The sequence below is a fragment of the Oncorhynchus mykiss genome, chromosome 22, assembly GCF_057628025.1.
Source record: "Oncorhynchus mykiss isolate SJ-2025 chromosome 22, ASM5762802v1, whole genome shotgun sequence".
Taxonomy (NCBI): Eukaryota; Metazoa; Chordata; class Actinopteri; order Salmoniformes; family Salmonidae; genus Oncorhynchus; species Oncorhynchus mykiss.
Window position 1 is genome coordinate 45,357,705 of NC_143043.1, and position 26,747 is coordinate 45,384,451.

The 26,747-nt window shown below is 43.1% G+C and overlaps 1 protein-coding gene across 2 annotated transcripts in view; it reads right to left on the reverse strand.

Annotated features, from left to right (window-relative positions):
- LOC110501866 (transmembrane protein 163a) overlaps nt 1–26,747 on the reverse strand; it is an 86,425-nt gene that overhangs the window by 1,346 nt on the left and 58,332 nt on the right. For both annotated transcript variants that reach the window (XM_036959305.2, XM_036959304.2), the window contains exons 3-7: nt 16,042–16,085; nt 15,024–15,115; nt 9,702–9,798; nt 2,722–2,833; nt 1,844–1,985 (exon numbers count right to left, since the gene is read on the reverse strand). In XM_036959305.2, coding sequence (XP_036815200.1) covers nt 1,844–1,985; nt 2,722–2,833; nt 9,702–9,798; nt 15,024–15,115; nt 16,042–16,085 — 487 coding nt within the window. The remainder of the gene's footprint in view (nt 1–1,843; nt 1,986–2,721; nt 2,834–9,701; nt 9,799–15,023; nt 15,116–16,041; nt 16,086–26,747) is intronic.

A 26,747-nucleotide genomic window follows, 5' to 3' on the forward strand; every position in this document is an offset into this window, starting at 1 on the left:
GAGAATGATTTATTTCAGCTTTTATTTCTTTCATCACATTCCCAGAGGGTCAGAAGTTTACATACACTGAATTCATATTTGGTAGCATTGCCTTTGAATTGTTTAACTTGGGTCAAACGTTTCTGGTAGCCTTCCACAAGCTTCACACAATAAATTGGGTGAATTTTGACCCATTCCTCCTGACAGAGCTGGTGCAACTGAGTCAGGTTTGTAGGCCTCCTTACTCGCACATGCTTTTTCAGTTCTGCCAAAACATTTTCTATGGGATTGATGTCAGGGCTTTGTGATGGCCACTCTAATACCTTGACTTAGATGTCCTTAAGCTATTTGCCACAACTTTGGAAGTATGCTTGGGGTCATTGCCCATTTGGAAGACCCATTTGCGACCAAGCTTTAACTTCCTGACTGATGTCTTGAGATGTTGCTTCAATATAATCACATAATTTCCCTTCTCATGATGCCATTTATTTTGTGAAGTGCACCAGTGAAGTGCACCGTGCTTCACAGTTGGGATGGTGTTCTTCAGCTTGCAAGACTCCCCCTTTTTCCTCCAAACATAATGATGGTCATTATGGTCAAACAGTTCTATTTTTGTTTCATCAGACCAGAGGACATTTCTCCAAAAAGTACAATCTTTGTCCCCATGTGCAGTTGCAAACCGTAGTCTGGCTTTTTTATGGCGGTTTTGGAGCAGTGGCTTCTTCCTTGCTGAGCAGCTTTTCAGGTTATGTCAATATAGGACTCATTTTACTGTGGATATAGATACTTTCGTACCTGTTTCCTCAAGCATCTTCACAAGGTCCTTTGCTGTTGTTCTGGGATTGATTTGCACTTTTCGCACCAAAGTACGCTCATCTCTTGGAGACAGAACGCATCTCCTCCCTGAGCAGTATGACGGCTGCGTGGTCCCATGGTGTTTATACTTGTGTACTATTGTTTGCACAGATGAACGTGGTACCTTCAGGCGTTTGGAAATTGCTCCCAAGGATGAACCAGACTTATGGAGGTCTACAATGTGTTTTCTGAGGTCTTGGCGGATTTCTTTAGATTTTCCCATGATGTCAAGCAAAGAGGCATTGAGTTTGAAGGTAGGCCTTGAAATACATTCACAGGTACACCTCCAATTGACTCAAATGATGTAAATTAGCCTATCAGAAGCTTCTAAAGCCATGACTTTGTTTTCTGGAATTTTCCAAGCTGTTTAAAAGCAAGGTCAACTTAGTGTATGTAAACTTCTGACCCACTGGAATTATGATACAGTGAAATATATGTGAAATAATCTGCCTGTAAAAAATTGTTGGAAAAATTACTTAGATGTCCTAACCGACTTGCCAAAACTATAGTTTGTTAAGTGGTTGTGGAGTGGTTGAAAAACAAGTTTTCATGACTCCAAACAATTGTATGTAAACTTCCAACTTCAACTGTACATGCATGTTCAATATGGGGGGGAAATACCACATTTCCCAGAATGCATTAGTTTAATCCTGAAGTTGACCCAGAGGCCTTCAAAAAGAAGCCAAAGAAATGGAAATATAATTGGCTATTCTAAGCACTAAGGTTAAAAGAGTACATGAACATTGTTTCCAGAGAAAAGTGATATATTCTGTGGTATCTGGAGATGTGACCTGTCAGATTCAATGAAACTCATTATTTTACTAAAATTCTACATCCTGTGGGTGAGTTGATTGGGAGTCAATTCCAAAATGAACAATTGAGCCTAACCCTGATGTATGTACATGTGAGTGTGTGTGTGAATGTCTTCATGTGACCTTCTGATGTGACTGTCTGTTTACGTAAGTGAGCATGTCTGTGCGTGCGTGCGTGCAGGCTACACTTCTCTTACTTGACCCCATACGCGAGGATGACGAGTCCGATGATGACGCCGATGGATCCGTCCAGGTACCAGACGTCAGGGTGGTGTCTGAACACCTCAGCACTGATTAGGATGGAGAAACCCATGATGCCCCCCACCATGGAGTTAAACGCTACAGCCACAGAGAAGAATCACATTAATAACACACCATGGAGTTAAACGCTACAGCCACAGAGAAGAACCACATTAATAACACACCATGGAGTTAAACGCTACAGCCACAGAGAGGAACCACATTAATAACACACCATGGAGTTAAAAAGCCTGCCTCCATGTCTGTCTGGTGGGAAATGAGTGAAAAGCGTCTGAGAACAGAACAGCAACATCAGACTTATTGGATTGTTGCTTTGTGTGTTGTGAAAACCTGGGGGAGAGAGACGGGGGAGGGAGAGGGAAAAAGGGAGAGAGACAGAGACACAGAGAGAGAGAAAAGACCATCAAAGAGAGTGAAGGAACAGGTGTATGAGGAGAGGGAGAGAGGGATGGAGGGAGGGGCTGAGGCTCTACTTTGAGCCTGTAGGAGAGGAGTGTCTACAACTGGACCACGTACACCAGTCACCTCAGCTCTTATTTATTACCATCATTTGTTTTTTTTTACTTTCTCCCATTTTTCTCACCTCCCTGGCACAAGGCCTTATATCGCTGCTTTAATTGGCTCCAGTTCAAGTAGGCATGCTATGCAAGCCCTTGGTACAGTGTGTGTGTGTGTGTGTGTGTGTGTGTGTGTGTGTGTGTGTGTGTGTGTGTGTGTGTGTGTGTGTGTGTGTGTGGTTGTGTGTGCACCTTTGCGGGTCCCTGTGTGTGGTACGTGTGTGCGTGTATATATGAGTCAGTCTTTCCTGGCCTACCGTCAGTGATGAGGGCTCTACTGGTCAGCACTCTCCCCAGCATGAACTTCAACACAGCCAGGATAATACACATAATCCCACTGACAATAGACACACTGAAGAGGAAGTCATCCTGAGAAATGGAGAGAGAGAAAGAGAGAGAGACAGAGAGAGGAGAGGAGAGGAGAGGAGAGGAGAGGAGAGGAGAGGAGAGAGAGAGAGAGAGAGAGAGAGAGAGAGAGAGAGAGAGAGAGAGAAATAGAGTGGAGGGGAGAGGGAGGGAATAGAAGGGATAAAAGGTAGAACATCTACAGTGAGATGAGTAGTTAGGTACGGAGTGCTCTTGTTAAGTCTTCAGCAGTGTCATTAATATTAATATGGCACAGCCAGGCTTGCAGTATGTGCCTCTCCTCTCCACAAGGTCATTATGTTTGGTATGGTGTCACTGTGATAAAACACTGCTTCACAAACACATGATGCCTCCTATCCAGTATTAGAGCTCTATGCAATCTGTGTCGCTGAAGTGATAGAACAGAAATGTAAAAGTAATTTCCGATTGAGACGAAATATGACCATTTACCGAGAAGGCAGTCTCAGCTAACACGAGAACATAGCATTTAAATTCCAACCACGCTGTAACGCTGACCTTCCGCGATCCGGATTGAATAGAGCCCTTAGTGAAACAAAAGGTGACAAACAGATTGGTATAGACACATGTTGTGTTGATACAATATGCTGTATATCCACTGTAAACTCCAAGGCATTTTTAACTCAAATACTTCTAGTATTTGTACTCAAACTCAATGAAAAGTCATTATTATTTAAAATGTTTATGTGGTACTGACTCAAAACGAATGGGAAGTCACACCAACTACATTTTTTAAAGATATGAAAACAAATGAACTTTTTTCCCAGCATGCTCTTCTGCAGGTAGATTTTTTTGAACATGTTTCTAATATCTGTGTTTTGCATGAACATTAAGTGATTCATTGATTAAATGTTTTGCTACACAAAAATAATTATTTTATAAACTACATTTTTGCACTCATTACTGAAATGGTTTAAATGGCTAAGGTAGTTTCCTCCCCCTGTTCTTAACCCTGGCAGTCATTATGAATGCAGGTTGCGGGTGAATACACATTTCAACTGTTGGATAGCCTAACGCTGGCTAGATTCCAACAGGAATTACACATCACTATGCAAGCCAGCATAATGTGATTTACAGTTAGGGATGCAAAATTCAGGGACATTTCCCAGGTTTTTCCATAAATCCTGGTTGGAAAATTACTGGAAAAATGTTTGTGAAAGTTTGTGGAATTTTGCTACCCTACTTGCAGGCCTGATGTGGCCTGTAAACTAGGAGTTTCAGGCCACTGTATAAGGCCTTATGATATATGTAATGGTTCAGTTATAAGGATAATATTCACCTAGGAACTCACTTGGTGAAGGCCACAGGACTGAAAATTAACATTTCTGTCACTAACAAATACAGTCAAATACATTGGTGGTAAATCGACAATTCAATCGAAAAGGCAAGGCACACTGGGAAGTTATTGGAGGCGTGGCTTAGTGGGGGCGTTACATTTACGTATACCTTACTCAAAAAAAACTGCATTTGTATTACTCATATGAAGGTAGTACTGCTCACTTCAGATATTTAGGTTCCCAGATATAAATGTTTTGCATACTCTGCCATGATGATATATCAGTCTACCAGGTAGGCCTGTTTTACAGGCAACATTGAACACATACGAGTCTAAGACCTGTCTAAGCCAGCATATACAAACACATTGAATAACATATTCTAAATGGATCAACAGTTAAAAATTAAAATTAAGTTTGTTCTGAGTCGTCTGTACTGTATCTGGGAAATGTAAAAAAAGATCTATTTAACCCCTTATTTTAGCCACTAAACAGTCTAAGCCCCATCTTAGCCCGGGGAAGGGGGTTACTACTAAGCTATATGGAAATGTATTAATGTCATGCCAAGGATTATTTTGCTATTTGATTTGAAATTTTAAGACCCCTTGAAGTATCAAACAAATATATTTACCAAATTATAAATATATTTACACAATTATAAATATATTTACACAATTATTTGCTGAAACATTTTATTTGGCCTTACTGCTATTAGCCCATACAAACACATTGAATAACAAAATCACACAACCCTCCCCAAAGCACCCTAGTACATTTTGAGTGTTCCCTCTTATTCCCCACGTCAGAAGCCTTTACCGCGTCAAACTGCAGTCTGGAATCAATACTGAACAACATTACTGGTTGTTCCTCTATCTAATATGGAGATATCCTCCCTTCCCTCTGTATGTTCAGACTCAAACACCTTCTGTCTGTGAGTCGGTTGTGAGAGAGAGAGACAGAAGGTGTTTTTCCTTTCTTTCTGTCATTTATCCCTGGCTCAAATTAAAGGGCCACTTCCACACAGCAGCTGGGAAACCAATCTAACTCCTCCATTTTTAATCAGGTTCCAGACTCACTGGTCACTGAGGGAGAGGGAGGGGTGGACGTGAGAGGAATCACATCCAGGTAATCCACACATACACACAGAGCTACCACCACCACCACCATCTTACTAGACCTGACCTCTATTCACTATACACTGTCTCTTACTAGATCTGACCTCTATCCACTATACTCTGTCTCCTACTAGACCTGACCTCTATCCACTATACTCTGTCTCTTACTAGATCTGACCTCTATCCACTATAGTCTGTCTCCTACTAGACCTGACCTCTATCCACTATACTCTGTCTCTTACTAGACCTGACCTCTATCCACTATACTCTGTCTCTTACTAGACCTGACCTCTATCCACTATACTCTGTCTCTTACTAGACCTGACCTCTATCCACTATACTCTGTCTCTTACTAGACCTGACCTCTATCCACTGTCTCTTACTAGATCTGACCTCTATCCACTATACTCTGTCTCTTACTAGGCCTGACCTCTATCCACTATACTCTGTCTCTTACTAGCACCCGGACCAGTTAATCTGGTCAGGCTGATGATTCGCCTCTCAACCCCAGGGCCAGGTGTGTGTGTGTGTGTGTGTGTGTGTGTGTGTGTGTGTGTGTGTGTGTGTGTGTGGGTGGGTGGGTGCAGCACAATGGACCCCTGGTGTAGATTTGATCTGGCCACAGGCCCAGGCAGGTTAACTATAGATGAGCCTACTGAGACTGTTTAGAAGGAGAGCCAAATGAGCCAAATGAGTCTTTGGACCTGCATCAATGTGGTTCTGAGTGATGGTTTACGGCACTCTTTTACATCATCTGTGGTTTATGTGTGTCAATGGTAGAATAACGTTAAAAACTCGTTAACTATGATTGATGGTGATGGTCGTCTTTGCTCGATGTAACCCACAAAGTAATACATGGTACCAGGGGGGAACGTTGCTCTCTTCTATAGCGGGACCACAGGGATCAATTTATTCAATACCTTCACGTTGCTCTCTTCTATAGCGGGACCACAGGGATCAATTTATTCAATACCTTCACGTTGCTCTCTTCTATAGCGGGACCACAGGGATCAATTTATTCAATACCTTCACGTTGCTCTCTTCTATAGCGGGACCACAGGGATCAATTTATTCAATACCTTCACGTTGCTCTCTTCTGTAGCGGGACCACAGGGATCAATTTATTCAATACCTTCACGTTGCTCTCTTCTATAGCGGGACCACAGGGATCAATTTATTCAATACCTTCACGTTGCTCTCTTCTATAGCGGGACCACAGGGATCAATTTATTCAATACCTTCACGTTGCTCTCTTCTATAGCGGGACCACAGGGATCAATATATTCAATACCTTCACGTTTGCAAATGACGAGGATTAAGATGAGTTTACGGAGGGACTGGATCATTTTGATGCATATTGTTCACCCAAGAAGAACGACACATATTAACAACGTTGTGTGTTTCGCTGTCGTGTACAACATCAAGGTGAAAAGTTTGACATCTTTGTTACAGATTTGAAATGAAAAGCACAGACGTGTAATTTTGTAGACCTAACCCTCGACGCTTCGAGATCAGATTGTGTTTGGTATAAATGACACTAGAGTTAGAGAAAGATTGCTGCGGGAAGGTGAGTTACATTTGGACACTGCAGTACAAATCTGTCAGGCGAAAGATTGTATCGACTCTTTTTAAACTCACTTCCCTCACAGTCATCACTGCTAAGAGTCAGAGAAGCAGAGACAAATGGGAGAAGGATGAAGAGGGATGATGTGAAATAGACAGAGCCAGGCCACAGAGAGTTGGAGGGAGATTGTGAGAATGTGTGTGAGTATGTGAAGACAGGCCCGATGGAGCCTGATCTGTTCAATCACTATAGAGTCTAAAATGTATTATAAACTGGGTGGTTTGAGCCCTGAATGCGGGCATGACCCCCCAGAAATTGGCAATATACCACACCACCTCTGGCCTTATTGCTTAATTATACAGCAGGGGTTCTCAAACTTTTTGGGCCGGGGACCCCTTTTGTGATAGCAAATTCTTCAGGGTACCCCTCACAACCTGAGTGAGATAGAAATAGCATACAAGGAGTTTTACTCTGACTTTGGCAGTGCATGTCTTCGGCCCTGGGGAAGGAACATTCTAAAGGCCCACCTCGTCATCGGAGAGCAAATGTTGCAGTTTTCAAGCTAATTTCCTGCAATTCCAAACATCTCTGATTTGGTAAAAAGCTGAGGGATGAGCATGGAGAAATGTACAGTAACCACTCTCAAATTCATAGACAGAGCTATGGATGCAAGGACTGACCATCCATGATATTAAAATCATAGTTTTATCCAAGTTTTTTGAGGCTATATAGTGTTTGTTTACATTTACGTTGTTTAGAAACGTTGGCGTAAAACAAGCTAACATTTCATGCTCTGATGGGGTACGACAGTAGAACTAACCTCATGAGGCATTTATCAGTTATATTCTTCACTGATCAATGGGTATATCATGGTATTGCATAAATGGATGTAGCAACCAAGGATTTTAGATTTAAATCACAGTGCGTGTACAGTTGAAGTCGGAAGTTTACATACACCTGAGGCAAATACATTTAAACTCAGTTTTTCCCTATTCCTGACATTTAATAATAGTAAAAATGCCCTGTCTTTAGGTCAGTTAGGATCACCACTTTATTTTAAGAATGTGAAATGTCAGAATATTATAATTTCTTTCCAGATTTGATTTCTTTCATCACATTCCCAGAGGGTCAGAAGTTTACATACATTAAATTAGTATTTGGTAGCATTGCCTTTATATTGTTTAACTTGGGTCATGTTAGCCTTCCACAAGCTTCCCACAATAAGTTGGGTGAATTTTGTCCCATTCCTGTAACTGAGTCAGGTTTGTAGGCCTCCTTGCTCGCACACACTTTTTCAGTTCTGCCCACAAATTTTCCATTGAGGTCAGGGCTTTGTGATGGCCACTCCAATACCTTGACTATGTTGTCCTTAAGCCATTTTGTCACAACTTTGGAAGTATGTTTGGGGTCATTGTCCATTTGGAAGACCCATTTGCGACTAGGCTTTAACTTTAACTGATGTCTTGAGATGTTTGCTTCCTCATGATGCTATCTATTTTGTGAAGTGCACCAGACCCTCCTGCAGCAAATCACCCCCACAACATGATGCTGCCACGGTTGGGATGGTGTTCTTCGGCTTGCAAGCGTCCCCTTTTTTCCTCCAAACATAACGATTGTCATTATGGCCAAACAGTTTTATTTTTGTTTCATCAGACAAGAGGACATTTCTCCAAAAAGTACGATCTTTGTCCCCATGTGCATCATATTGATTGATATAAAACATAGCTATGGCAGCTATTAGTGTACTGCTCCCCATGTCACTCGATAACAGTACGGCCCCTCCCTGCCTGTTAGAGTGGCACCTCTCTCCCTCCGTTCGGAACAGGTCTCTAAATATATTTACACATATTGGGTCCAACTTTTTGGACCCGTGAAGACCTGTACTCTGGGCTGGGCTGTGGATCAGCTACTTTACTTCCTGATTGTCGTGGCAATGAGCAGCTAATTGGTCGTTTTCAGACCAGTGGTTACATCGCACAACAGCTGTTCGTGCTCCGTTGCCATGAAGCAGACTTAAAAGACTTTACAGCTTCACTGATTACTGGTGTTGGCTCCAGATCAGAGAGAAATCACTCATTTACCATCATTTACCAACCGAGACAGCAAATAGAGAGAACGAAAGGGAGAGTGAGCGTGAGAGAGAGAGCGAAAGCGAGAGAGAGAGAGATAGAGCACAAAAGCGAGAGAGAGAGAGATAGAGCACAAAAGCGAGAGAGAGAGAGAGAGAGAGAGTAGAGGCAGTGAGAGAGAGAATGCGAAAATGAGAGAAAATGTGAGGGTTGAGGTTCATTTGCATTCATTGAAACATTTACACCTTCAAACCAATATCCTACAATTATACTATCACATTGGATATGTGAAGATTGTGCACTTAATTATATATAATGGAATAAATTGTAAGGGCCATAAGGGCTGATAACTGCCGTTGCATACCTTATATAGCTATCTATCTAGAACGGAAACGTTGTTGGTTTGATGAGGCAACCTTTTTAAAGTCTCTACCGCAGCATTAATCTACAGAAGTGTAGAACAGGTTGCATTGGCAGCAGTGAGATGAGACTATTCCAGGATTAACCTAGCCACTCCTTTCTCTGCTTCCTTTGCCTTGCCTTAACCTCAGCAGGCCTTGCACTTCACCACATGGGTAGGTGAATCAGAGAGGGACAGAGGAAGACTTCTTTGACATCACAAGGTAGAAAAAGGGGGCTATAAAAAGACATCTCCTGGTATATAAAACATGGTGACGACTTTGAGGAAAGATTCTAAAATAACTGATTCATCACACTGATGTCTCACTACAGGGTTTTCTGTGTTGGTGTTTGCAGCTGTGAGCATTTGTGAGCGTTTGTGTCTATTTGTGTATGTGTGTGCGTGCATGTCCGCGTGTGTGCGTCTCTCACCACTTCAGGAAGCAGCTTGGTGGCCAGGTCATGGATGGCTTTTCCCAGAATGCACAGGGAGGACAAGATAAAGACCACCCCAAGGACCACACACGCTCTGTGGACAGACAGAAACCAAAACATATTACCGCATAATGCATACCATACCATTACCATACCATTACCATACCATACCATTACCATACCATACCATTACCATACTATTACACTCTTAGAAAAAGGGTTCTTTGTGGGGGGATAGGATTCTACCAACAACTGTTTTCATCAGAAGAACCCCTTTTGGAAGACAAGAGTTATTTGTAAGGCAAAGGATTCTGCCAAGAACCTTTAACATCCTAAGAACCATTTTTGGAAGAAAGGGTTCTTTGATGATTCTTTGGAAGGCAAGAAGGATTCTTTGGAAGGCAAGAAGGGTTCTACATAGAACAATATATAATATTTCCCAGCGTGCTCTGTTGCAGGGAGATTTTCAGAATGGTTTGATTTGCTGTACTATCAGTGTTTTCGTATGTACAGTACGTTGCTTGGTTGATACATTTTATGATACACAAAGATAAAAAAACATTGTTTTCTAAACTAATCCAATCTGTTAATAATTAGATGTGTTGCACCCGTTACTGAGATGTTTGTTCCAGTACAAATGATTGAGGTAGTCTCAGTATCCATTCTTCCCTACCCTGGCAGTCATTCTGAATATAGGTTGCAGGTGATTAACAATTCAACCTGTTGGATATCCTAACTCTGAATGGATTCCAACAGGAATTATACATCACTTTGCAAGCCAACATCATGTGACTTGATAATGAGCCCTGATGTGGCCTATAAACCAGGAAATTCCAAACAACACTGTGTTAGGCTATAACGAGGCCCTCAAAATAAGGCCTTATGATATGTCATGTATTTCATGTATTGTCATAAATAATGACATTTAAAGGATAATAATGCTGGTGGAACCGTTCATAGAGGGTTCTAGGAAGAACCCTCCAAAGACAAAAAGGGTTATCGGTAGAACCCTTCACAGACAGTTCTAGGAAGAACCTATAGATGATAAAATGGTTCTTTAGTAGAACCGTTCATACAGAGTTCTTCATAGAGGGTGGGAGGGAGGGAGTTCTTTGGGGCGGGAGGGAGTTTTTTGAAGAACCGTACACACTACAAAGGGTTCTATCCAGCACCAAAAAGGTTCCCTATGGGGAAAAACCGAAGAACCCTGGTTCTACTTAGCAAGTTTTTTTCTAATAGTGTAGATTTTATGTGGTAAATGTAGGTATATAGGTGTGATATATGCATAAATTGTATAAAGTGTATAAATTATAATTTGTGCGTTACATGGGTTTACTGAGGGTTGATTCCCTTGTCATCATCCAGTAAAAATGGAAGAAAAAATATGAACTGAAATACATGTTAAAGTTTACAAATTGCCTTGCAGTTTTTGTTAGCTTCACCTCTCTGTGGTACACTTGAATTGCTGTACTGGTTCTCCAGGGACCAAGAGCTGTTTGTGAGTGCTATTTTAACACAGGTTTAATCAGGCATAGAGAGGAAGGGGAGATCTGTTCGCATTAAACAAAAGTGAACGGTGTCAGTTCTCTGGGTTCCTGGCAACGGTTCCAGCAGCAGCTTCACAGTTTAGTGCCTCTTTGGAGCCGGAGAAAGATGTCGTTTTCTTCCTTCGCCATTACTTCCCCATTTATCTCTGGTTTTGACTGAGAATGAGAACGTCTTCATCCATCCATCCCTTCCCCCCTCCATTCCTGTACTCCCATCCCCCTACAGTGGGCATACATAAGATGGATGGTAGACGGGTGTCGGTGTCCTTTATCATTGTAGAACCTGCAGTGCTTAGGAAGTAACAGTGAGATGCTGTCGAACCAGGATCAAGATATGAACTAGGATGAACCCCACTAACACTGTGGTAGATATACTGTATCCTGTAACACTGTGGATGGTATACTGTATCCTGTAACACTGTGGAAGATATACTGTATCCTATAACTCTGTTGAAGATATACTGTACATATGTTTAACATTTGAGTAATTTAGAATAGATTCTACCAGGCGGCCTGGACAAAAAATACAGGTAATAACAGCTCAATATAGTCATGTACAAGTAGGGCTGTTATGGTGATCGTATTACCGCCACACCGGCGGTCATGAGTCATGACGGCAGTCAAATTCCACGTGACCGTTTAGTCACGCTAATTAGGCTTCTCCAAGCTCTGATGCTGCTGATGGTCATTAGTAGCCTACCAAACTTGCTAACAACCTGGTAACCTGGTACTCGGCACTCTATTGTCCCTCTAATCACTCTGACATCAATGCAAATGTCATCGAAAATCTAATCAAACACTTCATGAGAGCCCATGAGCTCCTGTTGCACAACATTTCTATAGGCTATGCAATTGCGTGAGAAAACAGAGTGATGGCTTCTATTAAAAAGAGGAGGATCCCATCAGCTTTCTATAGGCTGGGCCTACTGTATTTATTTGTCTCAACCTTCCTAATATGAAGCACATTGCTTATCTTTTCAACAGGATTATAACCAACATGGCTGGCATGAAAATTAACCATGGGAATAGCGTCCTCCATTCGCTATTTAAGTGCATAGATACCATGATTTTTTTCCCCCCTTCCCTGTTTTTAGACATGTGCATGATAACGATACATTCTAAATAAAACAATAATTTCACACATATATTCTTTTGAACTAATTCACACTATGACTTGTGAATGATATATTATCACTTGTGAATGATGTCCAGCTTAAGGCAAGAAACAGCGCATGCAATTCTTTGTGACTTTTTCAAACAATAGTCACACACCTCGTGTAGCCTAGCCCATAGGCCTATATATTTTAAAAATGTTTGTATCACAACTAAAGTGGCCAAAAATCTTCTTAAAATGAAGCGCATTAATCTGCTTTATAACGGGTGTAGAGCCTAACTGGCATACATGTGCAGAGGGTAAGTTTCAAGTTTGGGGAAGATCATTTTCACCATAAAAATGCACCTTTATAATAAAAGATGACATGCATAATCACATTTGCAGTCACTTTTGAGAATGGTGTTTTCCTGCTACTAGAACATTTGTGCTTATAGCTTACTGCCGTGTCCGTATTGCTGCGCTTCTAATGTGAAGAAATAGCTGAACAGTTTGTCAACATTTTAGGCTAAACGTTCTGATCTATTGCGTCAGCCTCATTACTTTAAAAAGTTTGAGGCTAGTGGTTGTATTAATATTGGATCTATCAGATCCAACAACTGTCCCAGACTATGTTAGGAATATTTTTTTCTCGCACAGTATAGAATAGGTCATATTTTGTACTATGGGGATAGTAGATTGACATAGGCTAGTGCTTTTGCTGTTTGTTAGGCTTACCCATCTTGTTGGCTGACGAAAAGTAAATGCGGACAATTATTCCAATATCTTCAATATGCGCCTCGGAATTGGATGAGGACGCGGGCAGTTGCGTCCCCAATGTGTCTGTCTTCACTTGTAGCCTGTGAGAAAGATCCAATCACGTGACGGAGAGCCATGTGAGTGAGAAGTGCTTCGGAGCGAGCAGCCGGGAGAAGGGAATTATCATTATAATATTCAGCCCAAGGGCACAACTGTCACGCCCTGACCTTAGAGATCCTTTTTATGTCTCTATTTGGTTTGGTCAGGGTGTGATTTGGGGTGGGTATTCTATTTTCTATTATTTGTATTTCTATGTTTTGGCAGGGTAGGGTTCTCAATCAGGGACAGATGTCTATCATTGTCTCTGATTGAGAACCATACTTAGGTAGCCCTTTTCCCACCTGTCTTTGTGGGAAGTTAACTTTTGTTTATGGCACATAGCCTGTAGCTTCACGGTTGTTTTCCCTTTTGTTGTTTTGTTGGCGTCATTTTCTATAATAAAAGAAAATGTACGCTTACCACGCTGCACCGTGGTCCACTTCCTTCAACAGTCGTGACAACAACGGCCACTGCCAGCAAAAGGCATGGATTTTATTAGGGTGCATTACGGCCATACAAAGGGACCGCCGCCAGGAAATTTGAGGCATTATCAAGTGCTTGTAAAATTGTGAATGAGAGACTGATGAAGTCTCTCCAGAGCTCATGCCTTTCATGCAACTTTTTTCAAAGCATCATTAGAGTCGCATCATGCAGCCTTAGTATGTATTAAAAATCAAAACATAGAGCCCAATGTTTGTATCACAACTAAAGTTACATAAATAACTCTAAATGAAGCATACAGGAGGACCTATTTCTTTGTTAACCACTCAACACAGAATAGCTGCTTGTGCGCCTGTAACGGATGTGAAACGGCTAGCTTAGTTAGCGTGGGCGCTAAATAGCGTTTCAATCAGTGACGTCACTTGCTCTGAGACCTTGAAGTAGTAGTTCCCCTTGCTCTGCAAGGGCTGCGGCTTTTGTGGAGCGATGGGTAACGATGCTTCGAGGGTGACTGTTGATGTGTGCAGAAGGTCCCTGGTTCGCGCCCGGGTATGGGCGAGGGACGGTCTAAATTTGTACTGTTACATTGATGCTGTTGACCCGGATTACTAGTTGCTGCGGAAAAAAGGAGGAAGGTCAAAAGGGGGGTGAGTGTAACGGATGTGAAACGGCTAGCTTAGTTAGCGTGGGCGCTAAATAGCGTTTCAATCAGGGACGTCACTTGCTCTGAGACCTTGAAGTAGTAGTTCCCCTTGCTCTGCAAGGGCCGCGGCTTTTGTGGCGCGATGGGTAACGATGCTTCGAGGGTGACTGTTGATGTGTGCAGAAGGTCCCTGGTTCGCGCCCGGGTATGGGTGAGGGGACGGTCTAAATTTGTACTGTTACACGCCCTCCCTCTGAAATTATCTGGGGAAAAGATCCTTTCTATTTTATTCAGCTTTGTTAAATTTTATTCTTCATTCTATAAAATAATGCCACAGAATTCTAAGCAATTCTTGTCTGCTAAATGAACTGGAGTAGCGCACAGCCATATGGCATAGCCAGATCAGGGCCTAACATAAGGACAAAAGGATGGTGTAGGCTATATTACATGGATTCATTCGATTTTTCAAAATGTAGATGTTCCAAAGGTCTGCATCAGTGGCTTGTAGGCTGTGTGTGAATGCCAGCAGATGATATATTTGTTTATATTAATAGTTATTTGCTTGACAATCATCGGCTGACAAAGTGTCATGGCCCCCACAGCCCTATGTACAAGACACTGATATAGATTCAAGGAAAATGTCATTTAATCCAGTAGGCTACTAGGGGAGAACTGTTTCTATGCTGGTGAACACGGAACATTCTATTTGGGAACACCATGCAACATGCCGTTTTACTCACATGTATTCCCTATGGGCAGAGTGGACAGCTGCTGCGTTGCTATAACGCCACAGCACGATGATTGAAGATAGCACGTCCAACGTGGCGTCAAACTGTAAAGACAGGCATTAGGTCTCCAGTGGGGATGCATCAAATAGTCAAATAGTAAAATAACATGTATCATATTCACTGTCTACAGTCCCGCCATCCATTCCACTACTACCCTAAACTCCCTATATTTTCCACTAGAGTAGCGTGGTTATTGAACTGCAGGATTCTGTACTGTGAGACCAACACATCTATCCCCTGTGGTGCCATTAACGGCCCACTACTACTACTACAGCTCAGCAGTCTGAAGACGGACTCAAGCCCGCAGGCACTACCAGACACACTCACTGTGGATGTAATTATACTGCTACCCTCTGGTTTCATGCAGCTATAGCTACCAACTAGCACACCATTTTCTTTGGGATATTAATTCCTTGGAAAAAGGGGGGAAACACACACGTTAACAGTGACGTTTCATTCTGTTAAAACATAGATGCCACCAACTGCCTTAACAGCTCAGTGTTGTTATCGACATCCATGTCTTCAGTAACCTGTCCTGGTACACCTGACATTCTAGACGCCATTCTTGTTTGTTTTATATTTTAGTTGTATTGTTTGTATATTGTTGAATAAAACATTTGTGTGACTTGTCTATCAGTGTGTCAGTATTTTGTTATGTTTTGTGTTTTGTGTTTTTTTTTGTGGCCCCAGAAAGAGTAGCTGCTGCTTCTGCAAAAGCTAATGGGGATCCAAATGAAGAAATAAACCAGAGCTTCCTACTACAGTGTCTGTGGCATATAAATAAAAACAGAAGGGATTCTATTTCTATGGTCTGTGGGGACTGCTCTGTTATCACAGTGTTCTGATGTGTTCTCATGATTCCCTGGCTGTTACCAAGGAGACGATGGCAGCATCGCATCCGAACCCAACCAGCGTTAATAAATGAACACCATGACTTTATGACTAATTAATATGTATAAATGGAACTCACGGCAAATCCGAAGGCTGATGCGCTGTGCCTCATGAATGAAACAGCTAGAGAGAGGAGAGAGAGGGAGAGAGAGGAGAGAGAGGAGAGAGAGGAGAGAGAGGGAGAGAGAGAGAGAGAGAAGAGAGAGAGGAGAGAGGAGAGAAAGAGGGAGAGAGAGAAGAGAGAGGGGAGAGAGAGGGAGAGAGAGAAGAGAGAGAGGAGAGAGAAGAGAGAGAGGAGAGAGAGAGGAGAGAGGAGAGAGAGAGGGAGAGAGAGAAGAGAGAGAGGAGAGAGAGGGAGAGAGAGAGAAGAGAGAGAGAGGGAGAGAAAATAAATGATTGCCTGGGGAACAAAAGGCATTGGGTTCTAACAGCAAAAGGAATGGTTACTGTAACATCCATGTAAATATTGCTCTCCCACACGCAAACATGCACACACTTTTTATTATGGAAGAGTTCTCTCCCTGGTTGGGAGAAAGATCAAAACACTGATAACCTATTCTGTTTGTACATAATTCATATTATCAGCACACCTAAGAGGAGCATTAATTATTCACAGACTAGCACTTTGCTGTACTCATCTCTGAGCAAAAAATGGTATGGATTTGAACAGCTATAATCCTACACAGGGAATGGTTGAAATACATTGAGAATAATGGTCTGTGAACACATTCCATTCGATTCCTTTTCAATACTCAGTTGTTAGAGTTGAGAATGCAAGAGAAGAATTACCCATTGAAGCATCTTGTGCGTTAGTAGCATTTGTCTCATTGGTTATAATAACACGCTTTATTCATCTGATTCTGTCCTGATGTTCTCCTGTTCACAACATCGTGTTCTGTTCCTTCTGGCTTGTGAAGCTGAGGGCTTTAAAATTTCCTCTGTGATGCGTTCGTTTTCAGGTCGACAACAGTCACACAGGACTCCCTGTCGCGAGGAAGATCACCATGGAGACGGGCAGTCTGAGTGAGAACTGCGCTGGAGGAGAGTTTGTTTGTCTTCACCAGGGTTTTTATCGCAGTCTCTTTGATCTACCACTCAATGGCTGCCATAAAGATTATGATGGTCTGGGTCTTAGAAGGCTTAAAAAGGTTCTGTGGTGAAGGGGGCCATGGTGACTGACAGACCCACGATACATGAAGGTACGACACTGGCAGACTGGCACCACATTAAAAATACCAACAACCTCTTTTCCCCTCCGTCATCACCGTAGGCCAGGTAGATACTAACAATACAAACAGATACCCGGAGGATAGAGTGTCAGGTGGGCCTGTAAGTGTGATGGGAGGGAGGGGCTAGTGGGTGATGTGAGGGAGGGGCTAGTGGGTGATGTGAGGGAGGGGCTGGTGGGTGATGGGAGGGAGGGAGGGAGGGCTGGTGGGTGATGGGAGGGAGGGGCTGGTGGGTGATGGGAGGGAGGGGCTGGTGGGTGATGGGAGGGAGGGGCTGGTGGGTGATGGGAGGGAGGGGCTGGTGGGTGATGGGAGGGAGGGGCTGGTGGGTGATGGAAGGGAGGGGCCGATAGGTGATGGGAGGGAGGGGCAGATGGGTGATGGGAGGGAGGGCTGGTGAGTGATGGGAGGGAGGGAGCGGCAGATGGGTTATGGGAAGGAGGGGCAGATGGGTGATGGGAGGAAGGGAGGGGCTGGTGGGTGATTGGAGGGAGGGGGCTGGTGGGTGATGGGAGGGAGGGAGGGGCTGGTGGGTGATGGGAGGAAGGGAGGGGCTGGTGGTTGATGGTATTGAGCCTGTCTAATGAGTGTAGCCTTGGTGAGGTTAGTTGAAGAAAGTCGAAGAAACATCGCTCAGTATTTATAGGAGGTACAAGAGTCTTAAGAAGACATGAAAACGTCAGTGTCGCTTGCATTTAAACACAAGAGATACAACAGTCTGTTAGCTGAGACAGCATAACAGGGTGAAGCAGGATGAGTGGATCTGTTGGCTGTACTGTCAACATCCAGTCCTCTACAGGGAGCCCTGGCTTAGTGTGTTCCCAGCCCAGGCCGTCTGGAGGGAGGCTGGATCGAGACACCAGGATGCCAGCCAACACAGCCTGTCAAGGCCTGCCTAGGCTCCACGCTCTCCTCTCCCAGACCAGGACTGCATCACAAAATGGCACCCAATTCCATATACAGTGCCCTGTACAAAACAGTGATGTTTCTTTCTGCTGAAACACAGATGGCACCAACTGCCTTAACAGCTCAGTGTTGGTTTATTAATCTACACGTCTTCAGTAACCTGTATTGGGAATAGGGTGCCATTTGGGATGTACCCCAGGACGATAGTCTGCAAGCACCGCACCCACATTAGCAGACAGACAGACCATGAGCGGCATTGAACCAGGAATGCATGCTGCCACAACTTAAGACACTTCCTCATAACAGATACAGAACCCAGAAGAAGACGAATAGTATAGCAGGTCACTACAGGGATTATAATCATTAGCATTGCCACCAACTGCAGAATTTCTAACCAGCACAGCAGCTAGCCTATAACAATAGCAATTGTATCTTTGTCACGGCTCAAAGAGGAATAATTAATCCATGCAGAGAAACCATGTGAGGTAATGAAGAGGGACATCGGGAATACAGCAAGAGAGGCTTTCTTGCTGGTGAAATGGGTCAGGGACCAAGGTAAGCCTGTAAGGGAGCTGGTGGGTGGGTGATGGGAGAGAGGGAGCTGGTAGGTGATAGGAGGGAGGGAGCTGGTGGGTGGGTGATAGGAGGGAGGGAGCTGGTGGGTGATAGGAGGGAGGAGGGGCTGGTGGGTGATGGGAGGGAGGGGGCTGGTGGTTGATGGGAGTGAGGGAGGGGCTGGTGGGTGATGGGAGGGAGGGGGCTGGTGGGTGATGGGAGGGAGGGAGGGGGCTGGTGGGTGATGGGAGGGAGGGGGCTGGTGGGTGATGGGAGGGAGGGAGAGAGCTGGTGGGTGATGGGAGGGAGGAAGGGAGGGGCTGGTGGTTGATGGTATTGAGCCATTCTAATGAGTGTAGCCTTGGTGAGGTTAGTTGAAGAAAGTCGAAGAAACATCGCTCAGTATTTATAGGATGAATAAGACTCTTGAGAAGGCATAAAAACATCAATCTCGCTCTATTCTCTGTTGCTGATATACTGTTAGTAATTGGTTTACTCAGCTTTGCTTTCAGAGGCACTCGGCATCTCAGAAAAAAACAGTTCAGTGTAAAAGCAAAGCAAAATACCACAGTACTCAGCTGATAACACAGATTTATCAGGGAGTCAACCAGGCCTGGCAGACAAGCAGCCCTGTAGCTGGGGAAGAGGACATAGATATAGAACGATACAGACGAGGTTGTTGTTATATTGTTGGCTTGATGACTGCACTATCGACACATTCACATCTGATTCATTCTTACACACAATGTCTACATCATCTTCTGTGGAAAACATACAGGAGAGTTTTGAATCTAATTTATTCTGTTGTATTCTGTAGAAAATTTTAGTCAACAGAGAGGTGGCTCCTCTGTCTCCGCAGTATTAAAGTTAAATTGTGTAACTCTTCCCTCCTCACCTTCGACCATCCCCTCTAACTCAGACAGCCTTTTCTCATCTTCTCCTCTCTCCCTCTCTCTCTCCCTCTCTATGTCCAACACTGATCAGAGAAGTGAGACTGGGTATTTCCCTAAGTGAGACAAATAGCAGTGTCACTCTCAGCGGCAACTAAACACATCTCATTTCTTTACCTCATTTCTCAACATGTCAGATACACATTTGTACACAAACGGTACCAGTCAAAGGTTTGGACTCATTCAAGGGTTATACTTTATTTTGACTATTTTCTACATTGTAAAATACTAGTGAAAACATCAAAACTATGAAATAACACATATGGAATCATGTAGTAGCCAAAAAAAGTGTTAAAAATATCAAAATATATTTTAGATTTTAGATTATTCAAAGTAGCCACAGTTTTTCTTGACGACAGCTTTGCACACTCTTGGGATTCTCTCAACCAGCTTCACCTGGAATGCTTTTCAAACAGTCTTGAAGGAATTCCCACATATGCTGAGCACTCATTGGTGGCTTTTCCTGAGCACTTGTTGGTTGGCTTTTCCAACTCAACCCAAACCATCTCAATTGGGTTGAAGTCAGGTGATTGTGGAGGCCAGGTCATCTGATGCAGCACTCCATCACTCTCCTTCTTAGTCAAATAGCCTTTACACAGCCTGGAGGTGTGTAAACCCCTTGAATGAGTAGGTGTGTCCAAACTTTTGACTGGTACTGTATATGACTACGACTTTGCCACAGCATCTTGAAAAACTTCAGACATTAACTTAGAGTAAGTAAGTAAGTAAGTTTACACTGAGATATTCCAGGCCATGCTGTGTTTAGATGAAACTTGTTAAGTTGTGGTGAAGAAGTGATATGCCTAATGCATAAACTTCATATTAGTGCCATTATGTATGGCTAAAAGTGTCATCAAGGCAAAGGGTGGTTACTTTGAAGAATCTCAAATATAATTTAAAAAAAAAAGACAATTGTTTAACACTTTTTTGTTACCACAAGTGTTATTTCATAGTTTTGATGTCTTCACTATTATTCTACAATGTAGAAAATAGTACAAATAAAGAAAAACCCTTGAATGAGTAGATGTGTCCTGAACAGGCAGTTAACCCACTGTTCCTAGGCCGTCATTGTAAATAATAATTTGTTCTTAACTGACTTGCCTAGTTAAATAAAGGTAAAATAATTAAAACACTAGGCTTGGGTGGAAATAGCCACTGGATAGTTTTTCAATACCGCTGAATCTATTCCTTTGAAGTTTTTTAATACATTTGTTGCTACTTTTTAAGTATATACCTGCAGTTAACTTGTGCAGTATGTTAGGAGATAAAATGGATCATGTTCTTCATTTAACCTGTCACATTATTTTGCATGATGAAGCTGAGCCAGTCGAGTGTTTGTTTGTAAATGGCACAACGGATGAAAGCGTGAGCAGGGGAGACAAGCTGTGTATTGACAGGGGTCGTGTTTTATATTGAAAGTCAACAGGGTTTTTTGCTTCAATAGACTGATCAGGGACATGCAACTATAATTTTTCTTTTCAGAAAATACATTAGTGCAACACATTCAGCAGAAAATTGCTTAATTTCATCAGATGACAACAGATGTGCAACGCTATTTGGCTGGTAGCCACACAAGTAAATGAGCTGACAATGAAAGAGCAAGTATTTTTTGCAAAAACGATGCATGTTTGTTATCAATGTTTATCATAGAAAGAATGTAACCGGCTACATTTCCTAATGTTTTGTACGCCAAATAAAAACGTGATTCACATTTTTTTTCTCACATTTTCAAACAGTTTTCTCTCGCCTGAGTAGCCTCGTTTCACTGCCAAAAATAAAATTGAACAATCTAGTGTTCAGCGAAATAACAACACAATTTCAAATACAGGTAGCCTCGTCAAATAATTAACATCTGGCATCTGGCATAACATGAACCGTTACTCTCTCGCGGGAATTCCACTAACGGTCCATATCTGGGGCAAAGTATTGACACAATTTTTTAATTGGGAGACGAGCTAAAAGTTTTCTTTACTGACCATAATTTTCACTTGTCTGACCGCTTGCATTATGACGAGTTTCTCACACGACTGGCCTATCTGGGTGATGTTTCTTTCTCGCCTGAATTATCCGAATCTAGAATTACAGGGACAGATTACAACAATATTCAATGTACGGGACAACATTGAGGCTATGATTAAGAAGTTGGAGCTCTTCTCTGTCTGAATTAACAAAGACAACTCACAGGTCTTTCCATCATTATGTGATTTTTTTTGTGTGCAAATTAACACACATGTGAAATGATGGTATGCCTGTCACTTTCCTATTATTGCGCTGCAGACGTTGTACATTCAGATTCACAGAACCAGACGAGCAGCTTGTGGCTGTTAGGAGGGCTGACAAACTTTACTCCACAGCAATGTCTCAAAATGTGGCAACCGCAATGAGCTGTTGACCTGAGAGGAAGTGGCTTGGTGGAACGATGTCCTGATGAAGGCAGCTTGCTGTCTAATGTACTCTATTGTATCTGAGCGATAGAGTGTGCAATCTCCTCCTAAATGAAGAACTCTGCATCCTAGAGTGTGAATCAAATCAAATTGTATTTGTCACATGCGCCAAATACAACAGGTGTGAAGTGCTTACTTACAAGCCCTTAAACCCTTAACCAACATTGCAGTTCAAGAAAGAGTTAAGAAAATATTTAATAACGAGGTTATATACAGGGGTTACGGTACTGAGTCAATGTGGAGGCTATATACAGGGGTTACGGTACTGAGTCAATGTGGAGGCTATATACAGGGGTTACGGTACTGAGTCAATGTGGAGGCTATATACAGGGGTTACGGTACTGAGTCAATGTGGAGGCTATATACAGGGGTTACGGTACTGAGTCAATATGGAGGCTATATACAGGGGTTACGGTACTGAGTCAATGTGGAGGCTATATACAGGGGTTACGGTACTGAGTCAATGTGGAGGCTATATACAGGGGTTACGGTACTGAGTCAATGTGAGGGGGTACATGTTAGTTGAGGTCATTTGTACATGTAGTCATGGGTAAAGTGACTTAAGTATAGATAATAGACAGCGTGTAGCGGCAGTGAAAAAACAAATGGGGGGGGTGTCAATGTAAATAGTCTGTGTGGCCATTTCATTAATTGTTCAGCAGTCTTATGGCTTGGCATTTTGGTCCCAGACTTGTCGCTCTGGTACCACTTGCCGTGCGGTAGCAGAGAGAACAGTCTACGACTTGGGTGACTGGATTTTTTGACAATGTTTTGGGCCTTCCTCTGACACCGTCTAGTAAATAGGTCCTTGATGGCAGGAAGCTTGGCCACAGTGATGTACTGGGCCGTATGCATTTCACTCTGTAGCGCCTTACGGTCAGATGCCGAGCAGTTGCCATACCAGGCGGTGATGCAACCGGTCACGATGTTCTCTATGGTGCAGCTGCAGAACTTTTTGAGGATCTGGGGACCCATGCCAAATCTTTTCAGTCTCCTGATGGGGAAAAGGTGTTGTCGTGCCCTCTTCACGACTGTCTTGGTGTGTTTGGACCATGATAGTTTGTTGGTGATGTTGGACACCAAGGAACTTGAAACTCTCAACCAGCTCCACTACAGCCCTTTTCCTGTCGTCCACGATCAGCTCCTTTTTCTTGCTCACATTGAAGGAGAGGTTGTTGTCCTGGCAACACACTGCCAGGTCTCTGACCTCCTCCCTATAGGTTGGCTCATCGTTGTCGGTGATAAGGCTGTTGTGTCGTCAGCAAATGTAATGATTGTGTTGGAGTCGTGTTTGGCCACGCAGTCGTGGGTTAACAGGGAGTACAAGAAGGGACTAAGCATGCACCTCAGTGTTGAGGATCAGCTTTGTGGACACTATGGTGTTGAAAGCTGAGCTGTAGTCAATGAACATTATTCTCACATAGGTGTTCCTTTTGTCCAGGGGGTTAAAGGGCAGTGTGGAGTGCGATTGAGATTGCGTCATCCGTGGATCTGTTGGGGCGGTATGCGAATTGGAGTGGGTCTAGTGTTTCCGGGATGATGGTGTTGATGTGAGCCATGACCAGTCTTTCAAAGCACTTCATGGCTACCGACGTGAGTGCTACGGAGCGGTAATCATTTAGGCAGGTTACCTTCCCTTCCTCGGGCACAGGGACTATGGTGGTCTGGTTGGTACCCAGTCCTAGTACTTTAAATGAACCCGAGGGTAAATCCCTAGGAGGGGATCAATACTAATTCCATGAGAACAAATAGTCACAGGAATCATTTGTGGCTAAAAAAAAACATTTTATTACATCTTCCCAGTGGAGAGACCCAGATTCCTGGGTGTGAAATTGAGTTGCAGGGCAGAGTGATGCCCATTTTTATTTAACCTTTATATAACTAGGCAAGTCAGTTAAGAACAAATTCTTACTTTCAATGACAACCTAGGAACAGTGGGTTAACTGCCTTGTTCAGGAGGAGAACAACAGATGTTTACCTTGTCAGCTCGGGGATTTGATCTTGCAACCTTCCGGTAGCTAGTCCAACGCTCTAACCACTAGGCTACCTGCTGCCGTGATAAGCAGGGGAGTAGAGGTGAGGGGCGGGGCGGGGGTGATCCACCAAGCCCTCCTGTAATACCAGTCAATGATCCTGGGAGAGTCCAACTGAATTGGGGAGGGTCATCTGCAATCTGCATCCATATAGCATCTCTAATGTTACACTGAACAAAAATATAAACATGTAAAGTGTTGGTCCCATGTTCCATGAGCTGAAATGTAAGATCCAAGAAGTTGTCAAAAAGCTTACTTCTCTCTAATGTTAGTGAACATTTCTCCTTAGCCAAGATAATCCATCCACCTCACAGTTGTGGCATATCAAGAAGCTGATTAAACAGCATGATCATTACACAGGTGTAGTGCACCTTGTGCTGGGGACAATAAAAAGGCCACTCTAAAATGTGCAGTTTTGTCACACAACACAATGCTACAGATGTCTCAAGTTTTAAGGGAGCATGCAGTTGGCATGGTGAATGTCCACCAGAGCTGTTGCCAGAGAATTGAATATTAATTTCTCTACCATAAGCCTTCTCCAATGTTGTTTTAGAGAATTTGGTAGTACATCCAATCGGCCTCACAACCGTCATGTGGGCGAGCGGTTTGCTGATATCAACGTTGTGTACAGAGTGCCCCATGGTGGTGGTGTGGTTATGTTATGGGCAGGCATAAGCTACGGCCAAATAACACAATTGCATTTTATCGATGGCAATTTGAATGCACAGAGATACCGTGACGAGATCCTGAGGCCCACTGTGAGCCCCATTGTGAGCCCCAATGTGAGCCCCATTTTTTTAAAGGTATGTATTCTCAGTCATGTGAAATCTATTGATCAGGGCCTTATGAACTTATTGAAATTGGCTGATTTTCTTATATGAACTGTAACTCAGTAAAATATTTTAAAATAGTTATATTTTTGTTCAGTATAGATGCAGTGCTGTCAGAGAACAATACATAAACCCCCCTCTGAGTGTAGAGAGAACAGAAAGAAAGAAAGAAAGAAAGAAAGAAAGAAAGAAAGAAAGAAAGAAAGAGAGAGAGAGAGAGAGAGAAAGAGAGAGAGAGAGACTGATCTTGAGAATGCAGCAGTAATTGCTTTTGTGATTTCAATGGCTATCAATGAATATGTGAAATGAAATAATCTGCTTGGCAAAAGCCTCAGTGCCAGTGATATTACGTGGGAGAATAGGAACACTGCTTCCATGAACTTATCCACTTTGCAATGGAGAGACTGTTAGCTAGCCTGGTTGTTCCATTAGTCAGACTAATGTTGATGCTCTGAGATTGATTCCTATAGTTTAGTCCTATTACACTGTATCTCAGTGAGAACATCTTACACCATTTTAATCTATAGTGTTTAAATGGTCCATAGGTTGTTATTGGTTAGAAAACCATATTAGAGTAATGCAACCCAGAATGTAACACGCTTCACCAAAGTGAGTGCCATTGTTATTCCAGGAAAACACAGAGTTCATTGAAATAATGAGGAGAAAAAAACTAGAATCTAGCTCAGAGGAAGACTTTCAAACTTTCGTGGAAATGGGAATGCTCTAGAAATCAATGTCAGGTAACTCCAAATGATGAATATTCAGATCCCTGAGGTGTGTGTGTGTGTGTGTGTGTGTGTGTGTGTGTGTGTGTGTGTGTGTGTGTGTGTGTGTGTGTGTGTGTGTGTGTGTGTGTGTGTGTGTGTGTGTGTGTGTGTGTGTGTGTGTGTGTGTACTGGTGCATGTCTGCATGTACTACATAAGAGTGAGGTTGAGAAAAGGGTCATTAAGGAGTTAGCTATGGCTTAGTGCTTTTTTTAAATTATTTGTTCAGAATAATTGATTATTGTAATGCAGTGTTAAGGGAGCTAGCGTGCACGCATTTCACTGTAAATGTTATACCTGCAGTGAACTGTGAATGTGATAATTACAATTTGATTTGATTTTACGTGATTTAGTCCTTTATCTTGGTCTGTTAGCTAATTGTCTCATGTTGATAAAGATAACTAAATCCCTGGTGCAGCAGCAGCTTGTTAAAACAAAGCCCTTGGTTTCCAGTTCTTTCCTCCTTAATTAACAGGCTCCCACTGCAGACCGCTCAGACTGCTCCCCTTCCTACCAAATCACCACCTTCGTCCTCCCCTTCACAGACCTCTCAGACCGCTCCCCTTCCTCCCAAATCACCACCTTCGTCCTCCCCTTCACAGACCTCTCAGACTGCTCCCCTTCCTCCCAAATCACCACCTTCGTCCTCCCCTTCACAGACCTCTCAGACTGCTCCCCTTCCTACCAAATCACCACCTTCGTCCTCCCCTTCACAGACCTCTCAGACCGCTCCCCTTCCTCCCAAATCACCACCTTCGTCCTCCCCTTCACAGACCTCTCAGACTGCTCCCCTTCCTCCCAAATCACCACCCTCGTCCTCCCCTTCACAGAGTCTGAGACCACTCCTCTTCACAGCGGCCCAATTTAAAAGTCGACACATCCGACATGGCTTTCCCCCACTGCTGAGCTGCAATATGTTGTGTTTAATAATTCAGACCCTACAGCACTAGGTGGCTCTGCTCCGGCTGAGAGGACCGCTCCAGTCCACAGCCTGCAAAACCAGGGGAAGAACCAACCTCCCTCTCTCCCCCTGCCTTTCCCTCCTTCTCCTGCCTCCCTATTTCCCCCCCACC